General features: G+C 42.1%; 2 protein-coding genes across 8 annotated transcripts in view; both read left to right on the plus strand.

Annotated features, from left to right (window-relative positions):
• The window catches only part of NFXL1 (nuclear transcription factor, X-box binding like 1), a 42,220-nt gene extending 38,026 nt beyond the window's left edge, over nt 1–4,194 (plus strand). For both annotated transcript variants that reach the window (XM_082758707.1, XM_082758708.1), the window contains exon 22: nt 930–4,194. In XM_082758707.1, coding sequence (XP_082614833.1) covers nt 930–1,103 — 174 coding nt within the window. In that variant the 3' untranslated portion in view covers nt 1,104–4,194. The remainder of the gene's footprint in view (nt 1–929) is intronic.
• Nucleotides 4,195–5,736: 1,542 nt separating this feature from the next.
• The window catches only part of CORIN (corin, serine peptidase), a 144,862-nt gene continuing 132,796 nt past the window's right edge, over nt 5,737–17,802 (plus strand). For 5 of the 6 annotated variants that reach the window (XM_082760359.1, XM_082760358.1, XM_082760357.1 and 2 more), the window contains exon 1: nt 6,259–6,454. In XM_082760359.1, coding sequence (XP_082616485.1) covers nt 6,380–6,454 — 75 coding nt within the window. In that variant the 5' untranslated portion in view covers nt 6,259–6,379. Of the gene's footprint in view, nt 5,800–6,258; nt 6,455–17,802 lie in introns of those variants that run through there. The other variant, XM_082760360.1, reaches the window with a different exon arrangement.

Genomic DNA, 17,802 nt, shown 5'->3' on the forward strand with positions numbered 1-17,802 from the left:
TTCTCTCTTTTAGTGCATCTAGCATCTCTTCTCCATGTCTCCTTCAACTCTACTAAAAATTTGCAGAATTGTCAGAGCTTTTCTGTTTCTAGTCTGTCTCAACTCTCCCAAAGAGTGTCTTTTGTGGTCTTCCTAGCAATCAGATGGCTCCAGAGGTCCTTGTTTCTCCCTGCTGGAGTCCAGTCCCAGACTAAACTTTGTTCCACATTGTATAATTCCAGTTTTTCAACTTCATACGCTAAGAAGTTTTGCCTTTAGTTGACATCCTTTTAAGAGGAAGTATGTTCCTAGAGTTTGGAGAGAGGAGGAAGAGGGACCAGAGGATCCTGCTAGGTCCCTTCCAGGAATGACCCTGAAACTGCTGTTTTGGGTAGAAGCTTGGCATTGTCCTTTTTTCCAGTTGCTTTGCTTCTTTTCAGGGCATAATGGCCTGTGCCTTATTTTGAAGGGTGCTATGGGCCTATTATAATATTTTTGTCTTGGTTTAACAGAGTACATCCTTATTACAGGAGGGAGATTTTTTTAAGATTTCAGCCTGTGCTTTTATATATGTTACTTTAATAGCTTAAATACTTACAAGTGCTTTTCTGCAATGGGAAAATAATGTATTTTTAGCCAGTGCTATTATGGAAATAGCAATCTCATCTTGGCTTAATATATTCAGCTTGAGATAGAAATTTCATGTAAAACTTAATTTGGTTGCATTTTTGCAACACTTTACAGGAAACTAAACAATGGTGTAACACCTGGAAGCAAAGTGCTTTGTAACCATGGGATGTGGTGCTACTATCTCATCTGTAGGAGATGTGTAATTTCATTGGCTGCTAGTTATTTTTATAAATGGATTTGGGGAATGTTATTTAAAATCTGCATGTTTCCTTGTTTTTAATCCTGATGCAATGCCAACTACTTTTGGTTTTCTCATCTAGGCTGAACTGGAAGCTTTTGAAAACAGATTAAAAGGGCGAAGAAAGAATAAGCGGAGAAAGGATGAAGTAGAAATTGAACAGTCATCGTGGCAAAAATATAAAAACCTCATTATGCTGCCAGTGTTCGGAGTTGCAGTTGTGATGATTGCATGGCTCATGGTCTACAACGACTGAAACAACTCAATATTTAATATACCTCAGTCAGGTAGCTATTATTCCTAGAATGTTAGTCTGTGTGTAACAGAACCTAATATGCGTAGATTATGTATGTATACTATTTGCCAAGAAAAGTGCAGAGGAGGGAAGAAATGTCACCTTTTGTGTCATTACATTCGCAGCACAAAACTGAATTCAGACACTGAAAGTAATGAAATAGTAAATCTTAGTCTACACTGAAGTGCTGATGTAATTTGTCTGAGATCCATTAACATTTGTTCTATTAATATATTGAGTTACTTTTCCATGTCTCCATTTCACAATATTAAAAATAGCTTAGTATAAAATGCTTTCTTGAATATTTGTTTCCCATAAAATCAGTCCAGTGTTTTGTTAAAAATCAGCATTCTTAAGCTAGTCCTTCTGTTGTATCACACAATTTCTGTGCTTCATGCCAGTTTTAATGGTAACAACGAATGGGGAACTTCAGATCACTTATTTGAGCATTCTGTGGCCTCATGTCAAAACTTTGTTTAGCGAAGGGAAATGTGAACGGTCTTTCAAGTCAACTGTATTACAAACAATAAATCGGGCCCCCCTTGCAGACTGTGAGTGACTTTTTTTGTTTTTCTATACCTGGTTCTCCTGAAAATCAAATCAATTGAAAACTTAATTTAGTGGACGGATGCATACCCTGAGCATGCGTATGAAGTACTTTCAGGGTACAGAGATATGTTCTTGACACTGCTTCTGTAGCCAAGAGCAGAAAAGCAAATTGAAATTAAACATAAATCATCATATTGCTTGAATATTTGTACAGATAAATATCACATTTGAATATTTGCATAGATGTACAAAAATGTAAAGTGTTTGAACAGTGTAACAATACAGTTATGTTTTCCATCTGGGTGGCTAGCCATCTAGCTAAACTTTAAGCTATTTAAATATTTTCTTACTGACTAGTTTAGAATGCCTTGCTGTAGAATATTGGTTGGTAGAACTACAAGGTTTACATGGCTTCAAGTTAAAAGAGAAGCTACATCATCTCAGCAGAGGGGCTGCAAGTTAAATCTGAGGTGAAGGGGAGAATGAGAACTGAATTTTTAAATCTGTGTTGGAAATCTTATGATACTTGAGCAAACTGAGTAACTGGAAAGTGCTTACTAGATCCTTCAAAAGATGAGGTACAGAGCTGGCAGCTTGTGGAGTTCTGTTTGTGGGATGTTTTCCCCCCACAGCACGTGTAACTTACTAAAAAAAACATTGCAAAAGCAGCGGGACCATTTGTATAAAGTAGTAGAGAAGATTGCAGTTTGTTTGAAAGCTCTTTCTGTTTTGGCCCACGTGTGAAAGGACTCAGTACCGTCTGAGATGATACCTGAATATAATTAAGGTTCAGCAGCAGAAAAAGAAAAGCTGCAAAAGACAGTAGCTTTCAGATTGCATAGATTGACAAAATGAGGGAAACGGGTTCTTTTGAATTTTTCACCTAAGTTGGTGAAGGATAAGAAACATGAAGAAAAATTGGCAATATTTAGCATGAATTGGTGCTATTTGATAGATTTTTTTTTCTATTGACTTCACAAATGTATACTAATTCTGTCAAGCTATTAGTATATAAAACTGTAGAAATAAAATTGTCGTAGAACTGAATTTACAGCAGGCAATCACAGTTGTGTGTCTACTGAATTCTCTTGTTTCCTTGTGTAAGGAATAAACTGTTTTCTGTATTGTTGCTTTAACTCTCTTCTAAAATAACGACACCTGTGAGATAATTCCATGTTGTAAGTGTTGTTTCTTTAACCAAATGGGGTGATGCTATTATGGGACAGCTTAGGCCTGTAATTCTCCTGCCACTGAAAGAAAAAGAAAGGAAGTTTTTGTTCAGGTGAAGTAAAATGTGATCTATTGTCCAAAAATACAAAAAGATACCTTTGCAGTTGGAATATTTAGGTCAATGTGAATGGGGCCATTGTGGAAACAGCTTTTATTTTATGTGAACATAACCCATTTTTCTATTTATTGTAAGGTATTTCTTTAAAACAAGTACAATGTAAAGTTTCTCCCTGCCTCTCTGGCACAGAGAAGAAATCTCTCTACAGAGCTTTAAAAATGATCTGCACTTAAGTTGCATGTTTCAAGTAGTTCTTCGTGTTCTTTTCCGAATATTTTGCAATGTTTGTGTGACATATTGGAAAGGAAAAAACTTGCTTCTGATTGATTGTCTTAATTATAATAATAAAGCATAAAACTCCTTAAAATTCATTCCATTCATACATGCACGTGTGCGTGTAAGCATATTCTCTTTCCTAAAAGATGTGTATCTCTCCTGAACCTCACATATGTGAGGCATACCTATTTTTGAAATGTTATTCAAAATAGTTCTGGATATCTTATCCAACCATCTGAGTCATTTGCACTCTATTGGTCTGCCTGCTGAACCAGATATTTGTTGCTTGGCATAAAAAAAAAAAGCGTGGGGGCTCAAGCAATCTGCAGTTTAATAAATCACTGGCTTCTATTTGTTGTTTTTAAATAATTATTTCTATAGTTCATTTTTTGCTTCTTGTTTTTGTTTGGAGCTCCACATGTTGCAAGCACGACAACTTTGAAGAAAAAGGTATGGATGAAATCATCTGTTATTCAGGATACAGGAAATACTTTGAATATTTCAGGTATTTTGAATGTTAATTTACAAAAAAAAAAAGTGTATTGATAAATATACATTAGAATAAATGATATAATCTGATCTGATGTTGGGAAATTATAGAGACAAATTGGATGATAAGCACACTGTGCATTCAGAATATTTAGTTGCATGTAAAATGAAAAAAAAAAAACAACAAAACTTCCAAGGGTTTTTCCTCATTCTGAATGCATTCTAGTAAGCACTCATCTTTTTGCTGAATCAAGGTGCTTCTAAGTTGTCAATATGTTTGGATTGGAAACTCCTTGGACAGGTTTGTTCCCTGTAAGAGTTACAAGGCCCTTGTATATGTTCATTGAATGTAAAAACCAAGTCATACAATAAACACATCCAAAACAACTTGAAAATTTGTTTCTTTCTGCCTAGTATCATAAAGCAGCAAACTTCTCCTGAGTAGTAACAGCTGAGGTTGAAGTGGAAGTTTTAGGCGTGCTCTCTGCCCCCCTTTGGCAGGGGTAGTTTTTACTACTGAATGGATGCTGAAATTACTTAATCATGCTCCTCCGTGGTGGTACTCTGGTAATTGTGAGAATGGGTTGGTGAAGCTGATTAAGATACAACAAATTGGAGTGGATGTAGTAGATGATTTTTTTTTGGCCTCACAAAGGGACGTAAGACCGATTTATTAGACATTTGTCCTGACTGTAACTACTAGAGAGAGAAATATTACTATGCAGATAACACCAAAATTTGTTCATAAAAGCTTCCATGTGTGAGTGTGCCTTTAAAGCACTGAACTCTGAGCTCTTGCCATCTCAGTAGTTCTGGCTCCAGAGCCTATCTTAGCTGCTCGGAGTGGGATGTGTCTGTGCTGCAGAGTTCCCTTGGAAGGATGTGCTGGGGCTGGGCAGCAGGAGCTTGAGGTGTGTGGTGGCTGCTCTGGTGTGGGGCTTAGGGCTGAGTGTGCTCATGTGGGCAGCCCTGGCTGTGGTTTCATTTGCTTCAGATATCCCTCTTCTGCATTGGTTTCGTCCCAGCTGTCACGTGTGGACATTTAAGTTGCTCCCTCTTCTTGCTTTGTGAGTTTATTTTTGTATGCTTTTATATGCCCTTCTAATTAAATCAATCACTGTAAAGAAGGGTAAAATGAAGATACTGTAGTCTGTATTTACTAGGAAGGGAAATGCGAAGTTAAAAATAGAGAAAAAACAGATGAGGTCAAATTAGCTATAAGATAACTAGGCATACTTGCTTCTTTCCACTAATGGTAACATGTTAACTAAATTAACTATATTTATACTCTGCATTAAAATATTTATAGGCTGTTCTACCAGAAAACAGGTTTCTGCTAGGGCTAATGTATCAATAGGGACCATATGCCGAGGGAGCTGTCGTGTAATTCAACCAAGTCTTATTTAATCTAAATAATTGTTCCTTGGGCAATGATTTCCATGAAACCATCACCAGCCACTGAACTCAGTTTAGGCTTTTTCTGGGTGCTGTGCGCGGGTTGAATGTTGCAGCTACAAAACTTACTCGCCAGATTGAGGGAATGGGGATGGGATGAGGAGGAAAAGTTGGGTCAGGGTTTACAAGTCCTTACTGCTGAGGAGAACGCAGCCTCAATCCAAGGCCAAGCTGGCCATGGATTGCACCTTTTGGTTCTCAGTTTTCATTTGTTCTTATCGTGATTTTTGACAGGGCTAATGAATCTCTGTGAAATGCTGTAATTATGAATTACATCTTGATTCCCCTTTTTTTTAAAATCAGAATTACAGCCCAAATTGTTCTGCACAATGCCCAAGCTGCCTAATGTATAAATACTCTCACTTTTATGTCTTCTTCTGTACTTCTCCTTTTATTCGTGCAATTGTTTGAAAAGAGGAGGGGAAGCACAAAACCAACCCAAACCCCATTGTGCTCCCTCCTGAGGTGACTTTGGTTGGGTAACGCAGGACCGAATTATCAGGAGCAGCAGTCAGTTATGCGCGGTGGCACTCCAGGAGCACGCAATGCCCCCTTTAAACTTCACACACGAATGCAAAGTGACGTGACCTAAATCCAAAGGTAAAGCAGTAGACAGCTGGGAAAGAAGCTGGAGAAGAGCTAGGGGGAAGCGTTTGCCTTGAAGTGCGTTTCTCTGTGTGTATGTGAGCGGTACAGGTGCAGCTCCCGGGGGGAAGGAGCGGGCTGCGGGCTCCTGGTTTTGGGACAGGAGGGCTGGGGAAGGGACATTTTGTCCCTTTTCTTTATTGGGGTCGAGGCGAGGGACGAGCTCGGCTCCCACCACCTGAAGGTTGTCCAGGGGGGACACAGGCCGTGCCCACAGCCCCCCGGGGAGATCTCGTAGGGGCGATACGTGCCCCCGCGGGCTGTCCCCCTGCTCGTCCCCAAGGGGTAGAGCCTTTGTGTGGGAAAGGGGTGGGGATGCGGCGGCTTTCTCTCCGAGGTTTGTTATTATTGGGCGGAGGAGGCGGGAGGGGGCAGGGGGCCGAGCAGACAAAATGCGGAGTCCCCCCAACCCCGAGCCCGGCAAGTGTGTGTGTGTGTGCTGTGTGTGTGCAGTGTGCGGCTGAGGTAGGGGAGCGCAGGGGGCAGGAGAAAGTGGAGGAGCCCCAACAGCAGCAGCAGCTGCAGGAGCCCCGGCATGCTCTCCATGCAACAGTTCCCTGCCCTGCCGGCGGAGGAGGAGCGCTACCGGCAGGTCCTCGCCTCCAGCCGGGTAAGGCGAGCCCCCGGGGGCGCTGCCCTCCGCGGGGACCGGGGGAGGGCAGGAGGGGAAGCCGGGGGGCTCGGGGCGCTGAGGAGAGCGGGGAAGGGGCGAGCCCCGCTGTGCAGCAGCGAGGGGAAGGGGCAGCGCTGGGAGCCAGGCACGGTGCCGGTGGAGGTGCCACCCCGAAGGACTGCCGGCGACAGGTGACAGCCAGCCGCTGCCTGCTAAGGTGCAGGGGAGAATTGGGGGTCTGATGGGGTCGCCAGCTCCGTGCCATCACCCCAGCGGAGCCCCCTCGCAAAACCAGCGGCGCTGATGCTCCCCTCCGTTCCCCCGGAGCCGGGAGGAGCAGCGCCCAGCCCGGCGGCAACAGGTCCGGCCAGGATCTGCGGCAGCAAAGTTTGGGATCCACATCCATAAGGACCCCCCCCGACACACACACACACCCGCCCGCCGCCACCCAGGGGTGCACGGAGAGCTGCGTGAGAGCCGGCACCGTCCTCCTGCCCCCCAGCAGGTGCCTACCCCGGCGGGGATCGCGCTGCCGGAGGCCCGGAGGCAAGGGGGAGGCGGCTGGTGCCCCCGGGACGGGACGGGACGGGACGGGACGGGCTCGGTCCTGCCCCCCGGCCGCCCCCGGCTCCGGAGCCGGCTGCGCTGCGACCCAGGCGGTGCGGCAGCGGTGTTTGAAAGTTTCTGCATGCGGCAGTGGAGCTCAGCGGTAGCGTTTCTCCGCTTGATTCAGAGTCCTCGAATGCCTTTGGTGGCAGACGATTAATTAATTAACTTTTTTTTTTTTTTTTTTTAATAAATATATTAGCAGTCTGGCTGAGGTGGTGAAACTCGTGAAATCGTGTATCCAGAGCTTTTAATGCATTCATGGGGTCTCTTGGGAAGGCTTAGCTTTCAGCAGTAAAAATATAGGAATGGATTTTTTCCATATGGCTGCTTACATCCTTCCCGTGTTCCTAAAAGATGGACCATTAACCTATACTGAAATGTCATTCTTAGTTTTGTTTTTGTAATGTTTACCTTAGTTTGAGGTCCTGTTGTACACCTCTCAGGTACTGTGGCTGTTGGGGCATCGGTGCCACTGAAGGAATGTATCAGGGAGGTCACCTAAATGCCTGTAAAGTTGTTTAGGCTACAGAGAATCATGGACCCATTGTGCTTAATTTGTGTCTGGAAGAGTTGGTGGCATCACCTGGATGTCTAGACAAGTAAGTTCTGTAGGAAGCTGTACGCTCCTCTGGTGGATAGGAGAGTCCCAAACACTGTCCAAAACTTACTTAGAAAGGAAACGCAATAATTTTCCCCTTTCCCTACAGCCATTAATGGAGGTACCCCCACAGCCTGGCTCTCCCACCTGGAGTGAAGTGATGAAGCTGAGCCCTTCAGTCTTGCTCATCATCTTCACTCCACATGCATTTTTAGTGAAGCCAACAGTACTCATGGTGATGGGGTGGTGAGCCAGGCTGCACAGCTCAGTTTCTCAGATTAGAAGAATCTTCTTGTGCTCTATTAGTATCTGACCAGACCATCAGGGCAAAACATTGTTTTCCTTGGTCTTTTGGAGCTTAGAACTATAAAGTGTTAAAGAAAGCATTTACTTCCCCTCCAAAAGTCTTTGTTGGCACTCTGCTGTGTGCCTGGGGTAGATAACTTGAGCATGTAGTGAATCAAAAGTATAAAATAGTTTCAAATGCGTCACAATTGGAGGCATTCTATAAAACATGCAATGCATACCGGGCAGTTTAATATATCTGTATTGTTTAGCTGTTACTTATATATGATTTCTGCAGATACAAATGCAAGCCAGAACTGTAAACTGTGCCAGCAATTATTTAAAAATGCAGACTTACTTGAATGTAGGAGCTTTTTATTTTTTTTGCTAAGCTGATATAGATGTTTAGGTCTTAGCACCCTGCTCCCTTGAGGAACATTAGTGTCCTGCCGTTATACTGCATCCATGTATTGCCAGACACATAATTTCTTCTCATTATTTGCGTGGCCAAAAGAGGGGTGCTTTCAGGAGCTGAGGTGGATGAACACCCCGAAAATTCATTTGCCAGTTGGGGAAGGGGCTTTCTCAGAGAAGGAGGGATAGGCAAGGCAATGTTGGGGGCATTAGACCTGCTGAGGAGTCCCAGCAATTCCTGCTCCCCCCACCACTCAGTGAGTGGTGAGCTCTAAATAAGCCGTTTGTACTCAAGCAGAAGCCCGTGCTGACATTGGTGTGGCTGTGGTCCTTGGGGCTCTCTGAGTTGCAGCCACACTGAGGCCCAGCCACAGCAGGGTCAGGCCATCCCAATACAGCAGGCACAATACAGGCACCAAGGCACTTCCTTAAGAGATGGAGCTGTGGCTTTGACCCTGACCGGGATCAGGAGACCATAGACATCGGATCTTCTGCTTTCAGGCTGAACAATGTGAGCTGTGAGGCACTTGCACAGAATGGCACTAAAAGATGGCAACCACTGTGACATTGTGTGGGAAGAGTTGAATCCTGTCAGTGTCTCAGGTGTCTCTGGCAAATGTTTACAAGGCCAGAGTTTGAATGCCTTGTTTCTGAATGGTAGCGGGGTTTGGCAGGGGTGGGTGTCAGGCCCTTTGCAGCAGGGCAGTCCTACTCATGCACTTCCATACAGCCTAGTCCCTTCCCAGTGTAACAGCTGGCCACCTCCCGATTTTTAACTGCCCTCAGAACAAGTCAGGGCAATTTGCAATACTCATGTTTCTACTCTGTTCCAGTTTCTTTCCCTACCAAAAAGAATTGGACCTCATAAATGACAGGCTGTGTAAGTACAATTCTCCAGCACCATGGGAAAAAGGCTGATTATAACCCCTTGTGAAGTGCCTGGTTGCCAGAGTAAGACACAGCAAGCTTAAATACTCCTTGAAAAGGTCTTCACACACACAACAGAAGTGGGGGGAAGCAGAAGTTTCTCTAAAGGCTGTGTCCAGACAGGCTCCAGCTTGAGTGCACTCATTCCCTACGTATTTTTAATTCCTAGTGAGGGTCATTTTTTTGTCACGTGAGGCTATGAAGTTCTGCCTGGAACTCCCCAGAGTCCAGGTCTGAATGCCGAGGCATGGCAGTCCTCCTCCACTCACCAGTGTCTCTAACTGAGGGAATGAATGAGCTGCGTACTCACTTCCCCATGATGAAAAATAGGAGAAGAGGGAAGGAAGAGCGCCTGTGCCTTGCCTAGGTGCTCTGCACTCTCAGTGCTCTGGCTGGCGTGGGCTGTGACCTCGTCCCAGGCCGTGTAGGGTGCTGGTCCCAGGCCATGTAGGGTGCTGGGTGACACACCACACCATACCACAGTGCTTGGGGTTTCCCCTCGCCTGGTCGTGCCTCTCCCGGCTTGTAGCCCCAGGATGATTCCGATCGCATCCTCTCCCTCTGTCCCCCACCCCTCTATAAATAACTCCTGCTGGGCTGACCTGCCAGATTACCCCGGCAGAGCAGATCCCCTGACCCAGGCCGCCTGCAGTGGAAAGTCTGAATGCAAAAAATACCATAATAAAAATAGTGCAGCTGGGCAGCCCCGCCAGCAGGTCCTAGCGCCGGGGCCCAGTGACTCCCAGTGCCGCACTGACCCTCAGGCACCTCACCTAGGCCATGTGGGACATGGAAAGCTTTCCCCGCCTGCTTTAATACCCCTTATCTGTTTTATTTTTTAATTTATTTTTTTTTTCTCTGTCTCTTTTTTTAACTGTCAGAGAGAAACATATTTAATTTCTGCTATTCTGTTGTGGAACAGCTAGTTCCCTTCCCAGTGAAGCTTTTAATTTCAGCTTGTCTTTCTGATCAGCAAATGTGAAAGAAATAGAGATAATGATTTAATATCCTAAATGTAAAAATAGTAATGAGACAACAATCAAGCAAGGACTTTCTGTTTCAAAAAGAGGCAAGAATCTCGCTGCCTCTGAAGTACTACATTAGGTTGCAGCTCATGTCTACCTTGAGCAGAAGACTTTCCCTGAAGGGACAGATTCTCCTCAGTTGTGCTTTGAAGCCACTGTAATTTAAAGAGATGCTTGTAATTATTTATTTACGCATATAATTAATATGGTGTTATTTCTGGTAGTTGTACATGCAAAGTCTGAATATTTGGTGGTTAAAAGCAGCAGTAGATACCAGGATGTTTATTTGACCATTTCTGTGCCTTCTGCTTTGGAGTGTCCATGTTGCAGTCTCCTGGCCTATGGTGCCCACGGGAGCATGGCCTCCTTGGGATGTTGTGCTGGGGTGACCTGGGCTCACAGCCAGACACCCAAAAAGCCACTTGCCTGCTGCCTCCATCGTCCAGTGAGAAGGGGGAGAAAATAGGAAGAACAAGAGTGAGAAAGCTCTTGGTCAAGATAAAGGCTGGGAGATCACTCACTGATTACCGTTGTGGGCAAAACAGACTTGTGGAAATTAATTTATTATCAGTTTATATAAACACTTAATTACTAGTTCAGATATTGGGGAACGGAAACAAACAAACAAAAAAAGATGCAAATGTTAAAACACTTAGAGAAAACACCTCTCCTCCCCCATTCCCCATCTCACCTTCCCTCCAGACTCCTCTCCCCCCTTGTTACTCCTGCAGGTTTCACTCAGTCCATTCAGTGAGGCAGTGAGAGGTGCATGGGAGGTTTGTGGTCATAACATGGTGGTTTCTTACTGCTGCTCCTTCCTTCCTACTCTTTCCCTTAGCTCCAGCACATCTTCCACAGGCTGCAGTCCCTTCAGGAATATCCACTCTGCCATGGAGCACCTCAGCCTCCTCTGACCTTGGTATTCACGCTGCTGTTTCTTTCTTTTTGATGAGGTGGTGGCCACCTCATCTGTAACATCAACTTGGGAAAGTATGTTCACTCCAAATACCAAAGTGACCAAAGTGGCAGCATTTTCCATGGTTGTCTCCTCCCCTTACTGTCCATCTTGATCCTCAAATTAAGATGGGATGAACTGAATCCAGCTGTCCATCAGTTCCTTTTCACCATATGTGTCATTGCAGTGGAACCATTACAGCATCTGCTGCTTTGTGTATTGCACAGTTTATAATTTTCTCTTTGTTAGTGTTACTGTTGTTGCCAGCATAAGGTAGTTTTCGGCTTGTTGTCCTGTAATGAAAAGAGGCTGAAAAACGGATACTGCCAGAGCTACATTGGAGTGATGATGTTTATTTTTTGTTGATTCAAGCCCTGCCCCTCTTCACAAAGAATATGTTTCCCACAACAGTAAGCATTCTGTGGGATCCCAGTTTTTGCCTATGTGTTAAATATATGCCTATTGCCTTTTTAAAATTGTTTTGTTTTTTTAAGAGAAGACACAAACTGAGGAAATTTCCTAATCTTTTCCTCATAGAATGGTGCACAGCTCCTATAAACTTGTGGGAAAGAAGACTGTCAGATTGCATCATTGCAGGTGCTCCTGCAAGCTACTGCTCGTTCTGAATTTCAAGGCTTATCTTTTCTCAGAAAATAATAATTTTTTATATTGAACATTTAAGTCGTCTTCACCCGATCTTCAGAGGAAAGGAAGTGAAGGTAGATACAAGTATCTTTCTTCAGGAATGCATCAGACTGCGTTTATTCCAATTCATGTTTCATAGATAAGAGAGAGTTCAAGATTGATTCTCAGTGGATGGTGCTCTTGCTTTGGGACCGGCTGCTCAGTGATTGTCTGTTTTTCCTTTCCTCTGTTCCTCAAAGCTGCAACACTCAGTTCTGCAATGCATAGGACCTAGAGTTTTAAAAGCTAATGTCCTGATAGTTTTGATACCAAAAGGATCTAACTTAGCAATCATTTAATAGTAGGAGCAGTCGCCCAGATTGGCATCACTCTTCACCTCAGATTGCTCCTGGTTTCAAGCCAACCTATACTGTAGCTACAGTAATACTGAATGTTACTTGGGGGTATCTCAGACTCAGGCAGCATTTCTAGGAAGTAAGACTTTCATTTTTTCCCTTTCTGCCCCTGAATGAAGCAGTAAAAAAAAAATAAATCACTTGCTCCTTGCAGTTCCTGCTCAGCCATTTTAAAGGTGTAAGTTTAAGTAATTCATACTGAATGAAGACAAGGCTGGAAAAGAAGTATCAAATGATGGCTGAATGTGCTTAGAAGTTATTAAAAATTCTCCTTTTCCTTACAAAGCAAGAATATACGGAATAGTGTTGCTAGTGGACTGGAAAGGCTAGGAACCCAGGTGGTTTTGATTTGCTTTTGACTCATCATAGATAGGATTATTATGTGACTCCTGTAGATTTCCAAAGAAAATGTGAATGGGAGGAGAAATGGCATGTGTTCTAGGGATGACATTAAACTGAATAGTCCTAGCCATAAATACAGTAGAATGTTTCTCTTTAGACAAAATAATTCACCAGATTGTTATTGATTCAGTGATTTAGATGGAAGTTTTTATTCCCTAAATCATTTATCTTTGATTCTATATTAAAGCCATAGCCCAAAGCTTACACCAATGTAAGTTCCTTGTTAATCCACTTAACCTTGAGTTTTCAGTTTCAGTTTATTGTTTTGTAATTTAGACAATAACAAATAATTTAATCCCTAGTCATCTCTTCGGTCATTTCTGTCAAGATGCTGTGGTAATTTCAGAAAACATCCTCCTCTTTCTGTATTTTCCCCACAATGAAGCAAAATGTTCAAAGGTGAACGTGTTTCTGAACAACGTGGCATCCCATTGAAAAATGACTGAGTCACCTCTACATTTATACATAGTAGGCTATCGACCTGTGAGACATTGTGTGATTCCATTTTCATCTTTGGGAAGAGGACAAATAAGTATCCAGCTACACTGAACAGATGATATTTTGCTTTGACTCTAAACCATGTCCTTCCTTTGATTAATGCTGCTGCTCTTATGCTTGGTCCAAGAGTCAATATCTTTCTATTCACAACTTGGAAAAAAGTCAGTAGTGTAAAGTTAACAGTGCACATTAAAATCTAAAATTGTAGTTTCTTCAAAACAGAGGTTTATAGTGTGAGAATAACTTATACATTTTAGAGAAAAAATGAATAAGAAATACATGGAACATAAGGAGGCCAATGCTTTGAAGAAGATTCCTGCCATCTCTCTACCTTGTGCCCCAGCTTAGTGTCCAATTAAAATCAGTTCATTGAAAGCTTATGATTTAAGTAGGTTAAGTAATTGTATAATGAGCAACAGGCATGGTAGATACATCACATACTGGTCTGCTTCAAGTTCAGAAGTCTGAACCTACTGATCGAATATTAATAGAAAAAAAAAAGAAAAAAAAGAGGTGTGTCTACTAATGAGGTCTAGTAGTCTTTTTCGGGATGGGGTTTCTGGTAGGTTTTCTATACAGGCAGTGATTAATCACTGAATGTGAGCCACAGGGCAGGCAGGGTTTCTTTTTGCCCCTTTTTAGTTTTGCAGGCTTGATAACTGCTTTCAGGAGAAAGTATTCCTCTAACAGTATCCCTCTACACCCTGATTTTTTTTTTTTTTTTTCCCCAGAAACTTTTTATTGGCACAATTTAGGCCATTTAGATTTTTTTCTTTTCTCATGGCTTCCATTTTTGCTTTCTGGTGCTAACGGATCTTGTGCATCTGCTTATTGAATTCTCAGCAAAACAAGAACCCGAAAGCAGTATTGTCAGCTTCTCTACTGCCATTGAATCATGATTTTCAGCAAGGTTATGGCTTTCCATTGCTGCTCTACTTGCTTAGCAAGACACTATGCAGTGAACATGTGGGTATCTAGGCATTAAGGTGGTCTCTGTGTGTGTTCAGAAAAACAACATGCCATTGTTTAAACCTTCACATGGGTAATCTCTGCAAGCTCTAGGAACTTGAAAATGAATAAATCCCAAAGCATAAATTCAGCTTTAGTTAAAGATTAATTTTGCTGCTGCCTGCTGAGGTAAGCTGAATGGATATTTGTGTTTTGGTATTGAGAAATACTAGATAATGCTAACCATACCCCGGTTCTTAAAATGAATATCTTCCGCTTTAGAAATTTTTTAGAAATTTTTGATATCTTCCATATGTTTACTGAATCTTGCTTTGGTTGTGTGGCAGGCAACATCACACATCTTTGCCACCAGCTGTTATTAATAAAGAAGTGAGAGATTGGAACTGTGGTTTGCCGTAAGCTCAGCTATTTCTTAATTTTAATATTCTTGAAAATTCAACAGTTCCATTGTAAGCACGGGAAACATCCATTGTAGTTGCAAGTTTATATCAGTGAAATTTATAAACTATTGTAAGTATGTGCAATATATAAATATGTACCACAAAGTGGAATTGTTATTCGGCAGGACTTCTTTTGAAAAATGAAGGGATTCAAAAGCATTACTATTGTCGAGGCGATACTACTGTTCTCTAGTAGTGATAAATACCCCTAAGTTTTCTTTCTTCTAATTCATATTTTGAAGCAGGATCAGTACTGAATTTATATGATGGCTAAATGGTGTGTCTAATTCATATTTTAAATGAGGCAGATGACAGTTATTTGTATCATGCTAGATATGTGGAATGAAAAAAAATCCTTTCTTTTCCACCTCCTCTGCTTTCCATGAGAATGTGTAATCATGTGTAATCGAGAACCAAGGACAGTATTTTGCATGTGAATACTTTTCTGATTTCTAAATCAAGTCTTCTCAGGGAAACCAATTATTATATTATTTATGTAGATTTATTTTAGTATCAAACAGGTGCATTTTTAAGTCCACTATGTTGTCCCTATAAAACACAGGAGCCTCGCCCCACCCCTCCCGCCCCCGAACATATATGAAATGGGAATAAACTCCTCTGAGCTACAGCTCTGCTGGCTGTAGTGCTTATGTCTGAGTGACCAATTTATTTCCACCTCCATCAAAGCTTTCAGAAAGGGAAGAATTAGTTGTGAAAGAGATAGTGCACCAGGAGCTAGCTTTCTTTTGAAATGTAAGGCTGTAACTTTGACACCACTGGCAACATGGTGGTCATCAGTTTTCCTGAATAAAAACTCAGATTTGGATCTGTGAGTGCCTGAGCTGGACAGTTCAAGCAAGACAAGGGTGGGTTTGTCTAAGGAGCCTTCAGTCATGTTGTTTTCACTGCACTGCAGGCATACTACAAAGGAGAAGCTTGGCAGACACCAGTGCAGGGTATCAAGCACACAGATACTGGAACACCGTTGTTATGTTTGGATTTGTCTCAGTAAACTTACCCCTGTATCTTTCTTGCACTGAAGCTGGAGCAGCACCAGATCTGTGCTGTCACAGAGCAGGGTGAGACATACTGGAATGTCACCTTGTCTTTTCTGAGCTTCTCATGCACATCTCACAGATTTCTCAATTCCAAAGTTGTCTCAGTGGCTGAAAAGCTGCTGAAATTATATGTCAGGAATAAAGAATCCCAAAGTTGTGCTCCAGAAATGAAAGAAAAAATACCACATCAATTTTGTTTATCAGTGATGTCTGGTGATGCCCAGTTTGGATTTTTACCGTGCTGTCTCATGCTGAGTTAATAACAGCTTCAAAGGTCTCCTGAAGAACAGAAGTGACCCGTGGGTCTCTGTGGTAGTCTGAAGTGCAAACAATCACCTTACTTCACACATTATGTCTTCTGTAAGAATGATCTCTGACACACAATAATCTCTCCTTACTTTAAGTGAAAATGTAAGTTGGGGAGGTTAAAGGTGCTTCAGGTTTTTGCTTCAGCCAAAAGAATCCATCTGGATTTAGCATCTAGCATCAACTAAACATTTCTTTTGGAAGGATGTTCCGAGCTTTATATAACAGCTCTTTTACTTAAATAGTCTGTCTTTCAGATTGGTGTGATGACTCAGTATGTTTATATTCCAGTGGTTAGCAGAAGGGTAAGTCAGAGTATTTTGTTTCATGGATGGGAAAGGAGGCCTGATCATCTCAATGAACTCTGAATGAATTATGTCAGCAATTTGTAATTTGTCTGAGGATATGGCATTTCCTGGGAGAAGTTACAGGATTGCAGTGAACTTGAACTACCGAAAAAACTGATGCAATTCATTGTGCAAGTAACAATTCATGTAACAACAACATGCTTCTGATGTTTGCTGCCTTGCTGTATGACAAAGATTGTTTGTTTGTGTGTGTCCTTATTTTTTTTTCTTCCCTAAACCACACCATTTCCTTTTAGAATAACTATGACACTTTTGTTCTTAAATTAGTGGTGTGCTCTCAAATCTGAATATTGTGTTTGCAAAGTTGCTTAATAGCCAATTTCTGTTGCTTCCTTAATATCCGTTCTTTAGTTGGTCCATTTCAGCTTGGCACTCTGATTCCTCTAACATTTTCAATGAAAGATTATGCAAAACCAGTGACTTTTGTTCTCAGTGAATTTTTGCCCGTTCCTGTTTTTAGCGTGTGACTTTTCCTCTTCCTTTAGATGATTTATCTTACAGTTTCTACTTGTTACATTGACCATTAGAGCCTGGCATTACATTTTTTTTGGCTGGAATAGCTGTCAAACTCAAGTGCCTTGCTGACTCCCAAATTTTCATGCGAACAGGACAGAAATGATACAAAAATGTAGAATACCTGCCGCTTCTGATAGTCACTCCCAGGCATTTGAATATTGTGAGTAGGTCAAAAGAGGATCTAAGAATGAGTAAGTTTATATTTATTTTTATATGCTGTCTTGTATTTAATCACTGACACTTCACATGTTTAGTCTTCGCTCTGTAACAGTGAGAATTAGAACCACATTCCCTTGCATGGAAAGGAAAGCTGTAATCATGGGCACAGTCATGTGAGTCCCATATCTAGAGCTTTAAGACGAGCATCATGAGAGTTGATAACATCACAAAAGGTGACAGCAGTGCACTGGAATAGGAACAGTATCAAAGATATGTAAAGAACTGCAGATAGTTCATGTCTGGAAAATATGTTAGATTATGAAAACTATGTGCTATCCAGCTTGGCTGGATTCCCCAATGGCACTGTGACTTTTACAAGGCCTCCTGTTTACTGTCCCCTAGTGACATTCTGCATGTTATAGTTGTACTCCTTTCTTGTCTTCTTTCCACTGCTTTCTAGTATAAATACTGCATAGTATTTTGGTGCATGGATTGCTCAAGATATTTTGATGTTTGGGACCCAGCAGCTGTCTTCCATGTTTCTTTGTAGATACCCAGCATGCTCTATCAGACAATACTGACCACAGCCTGTTAGCCCTAGTGATATTTCCTTACAGGGAGATCATTTTTTAGGGTTGTGATGAGAACAGCAGGACATATTTTTGTCACACGCTTACACCACAATTAAGGTTGTTTTATAGACTAATAGCTTAGATAATTTTTGTGTCTAAAAGGAAAATTGCATGCTACCACAGGCTTTTAATAAATAATTATTT

Source organism: Aythya marila (genome assembly GCF_965140915.1).
Source record: "Aythya marila genome assembly, chromosome: 4".
NCBI classification, from domain to species: Eukaryota; Metazoa; Chordata; class Aves; order Anseriformes; family Anatidae; genus Aythya; species Aythya marila.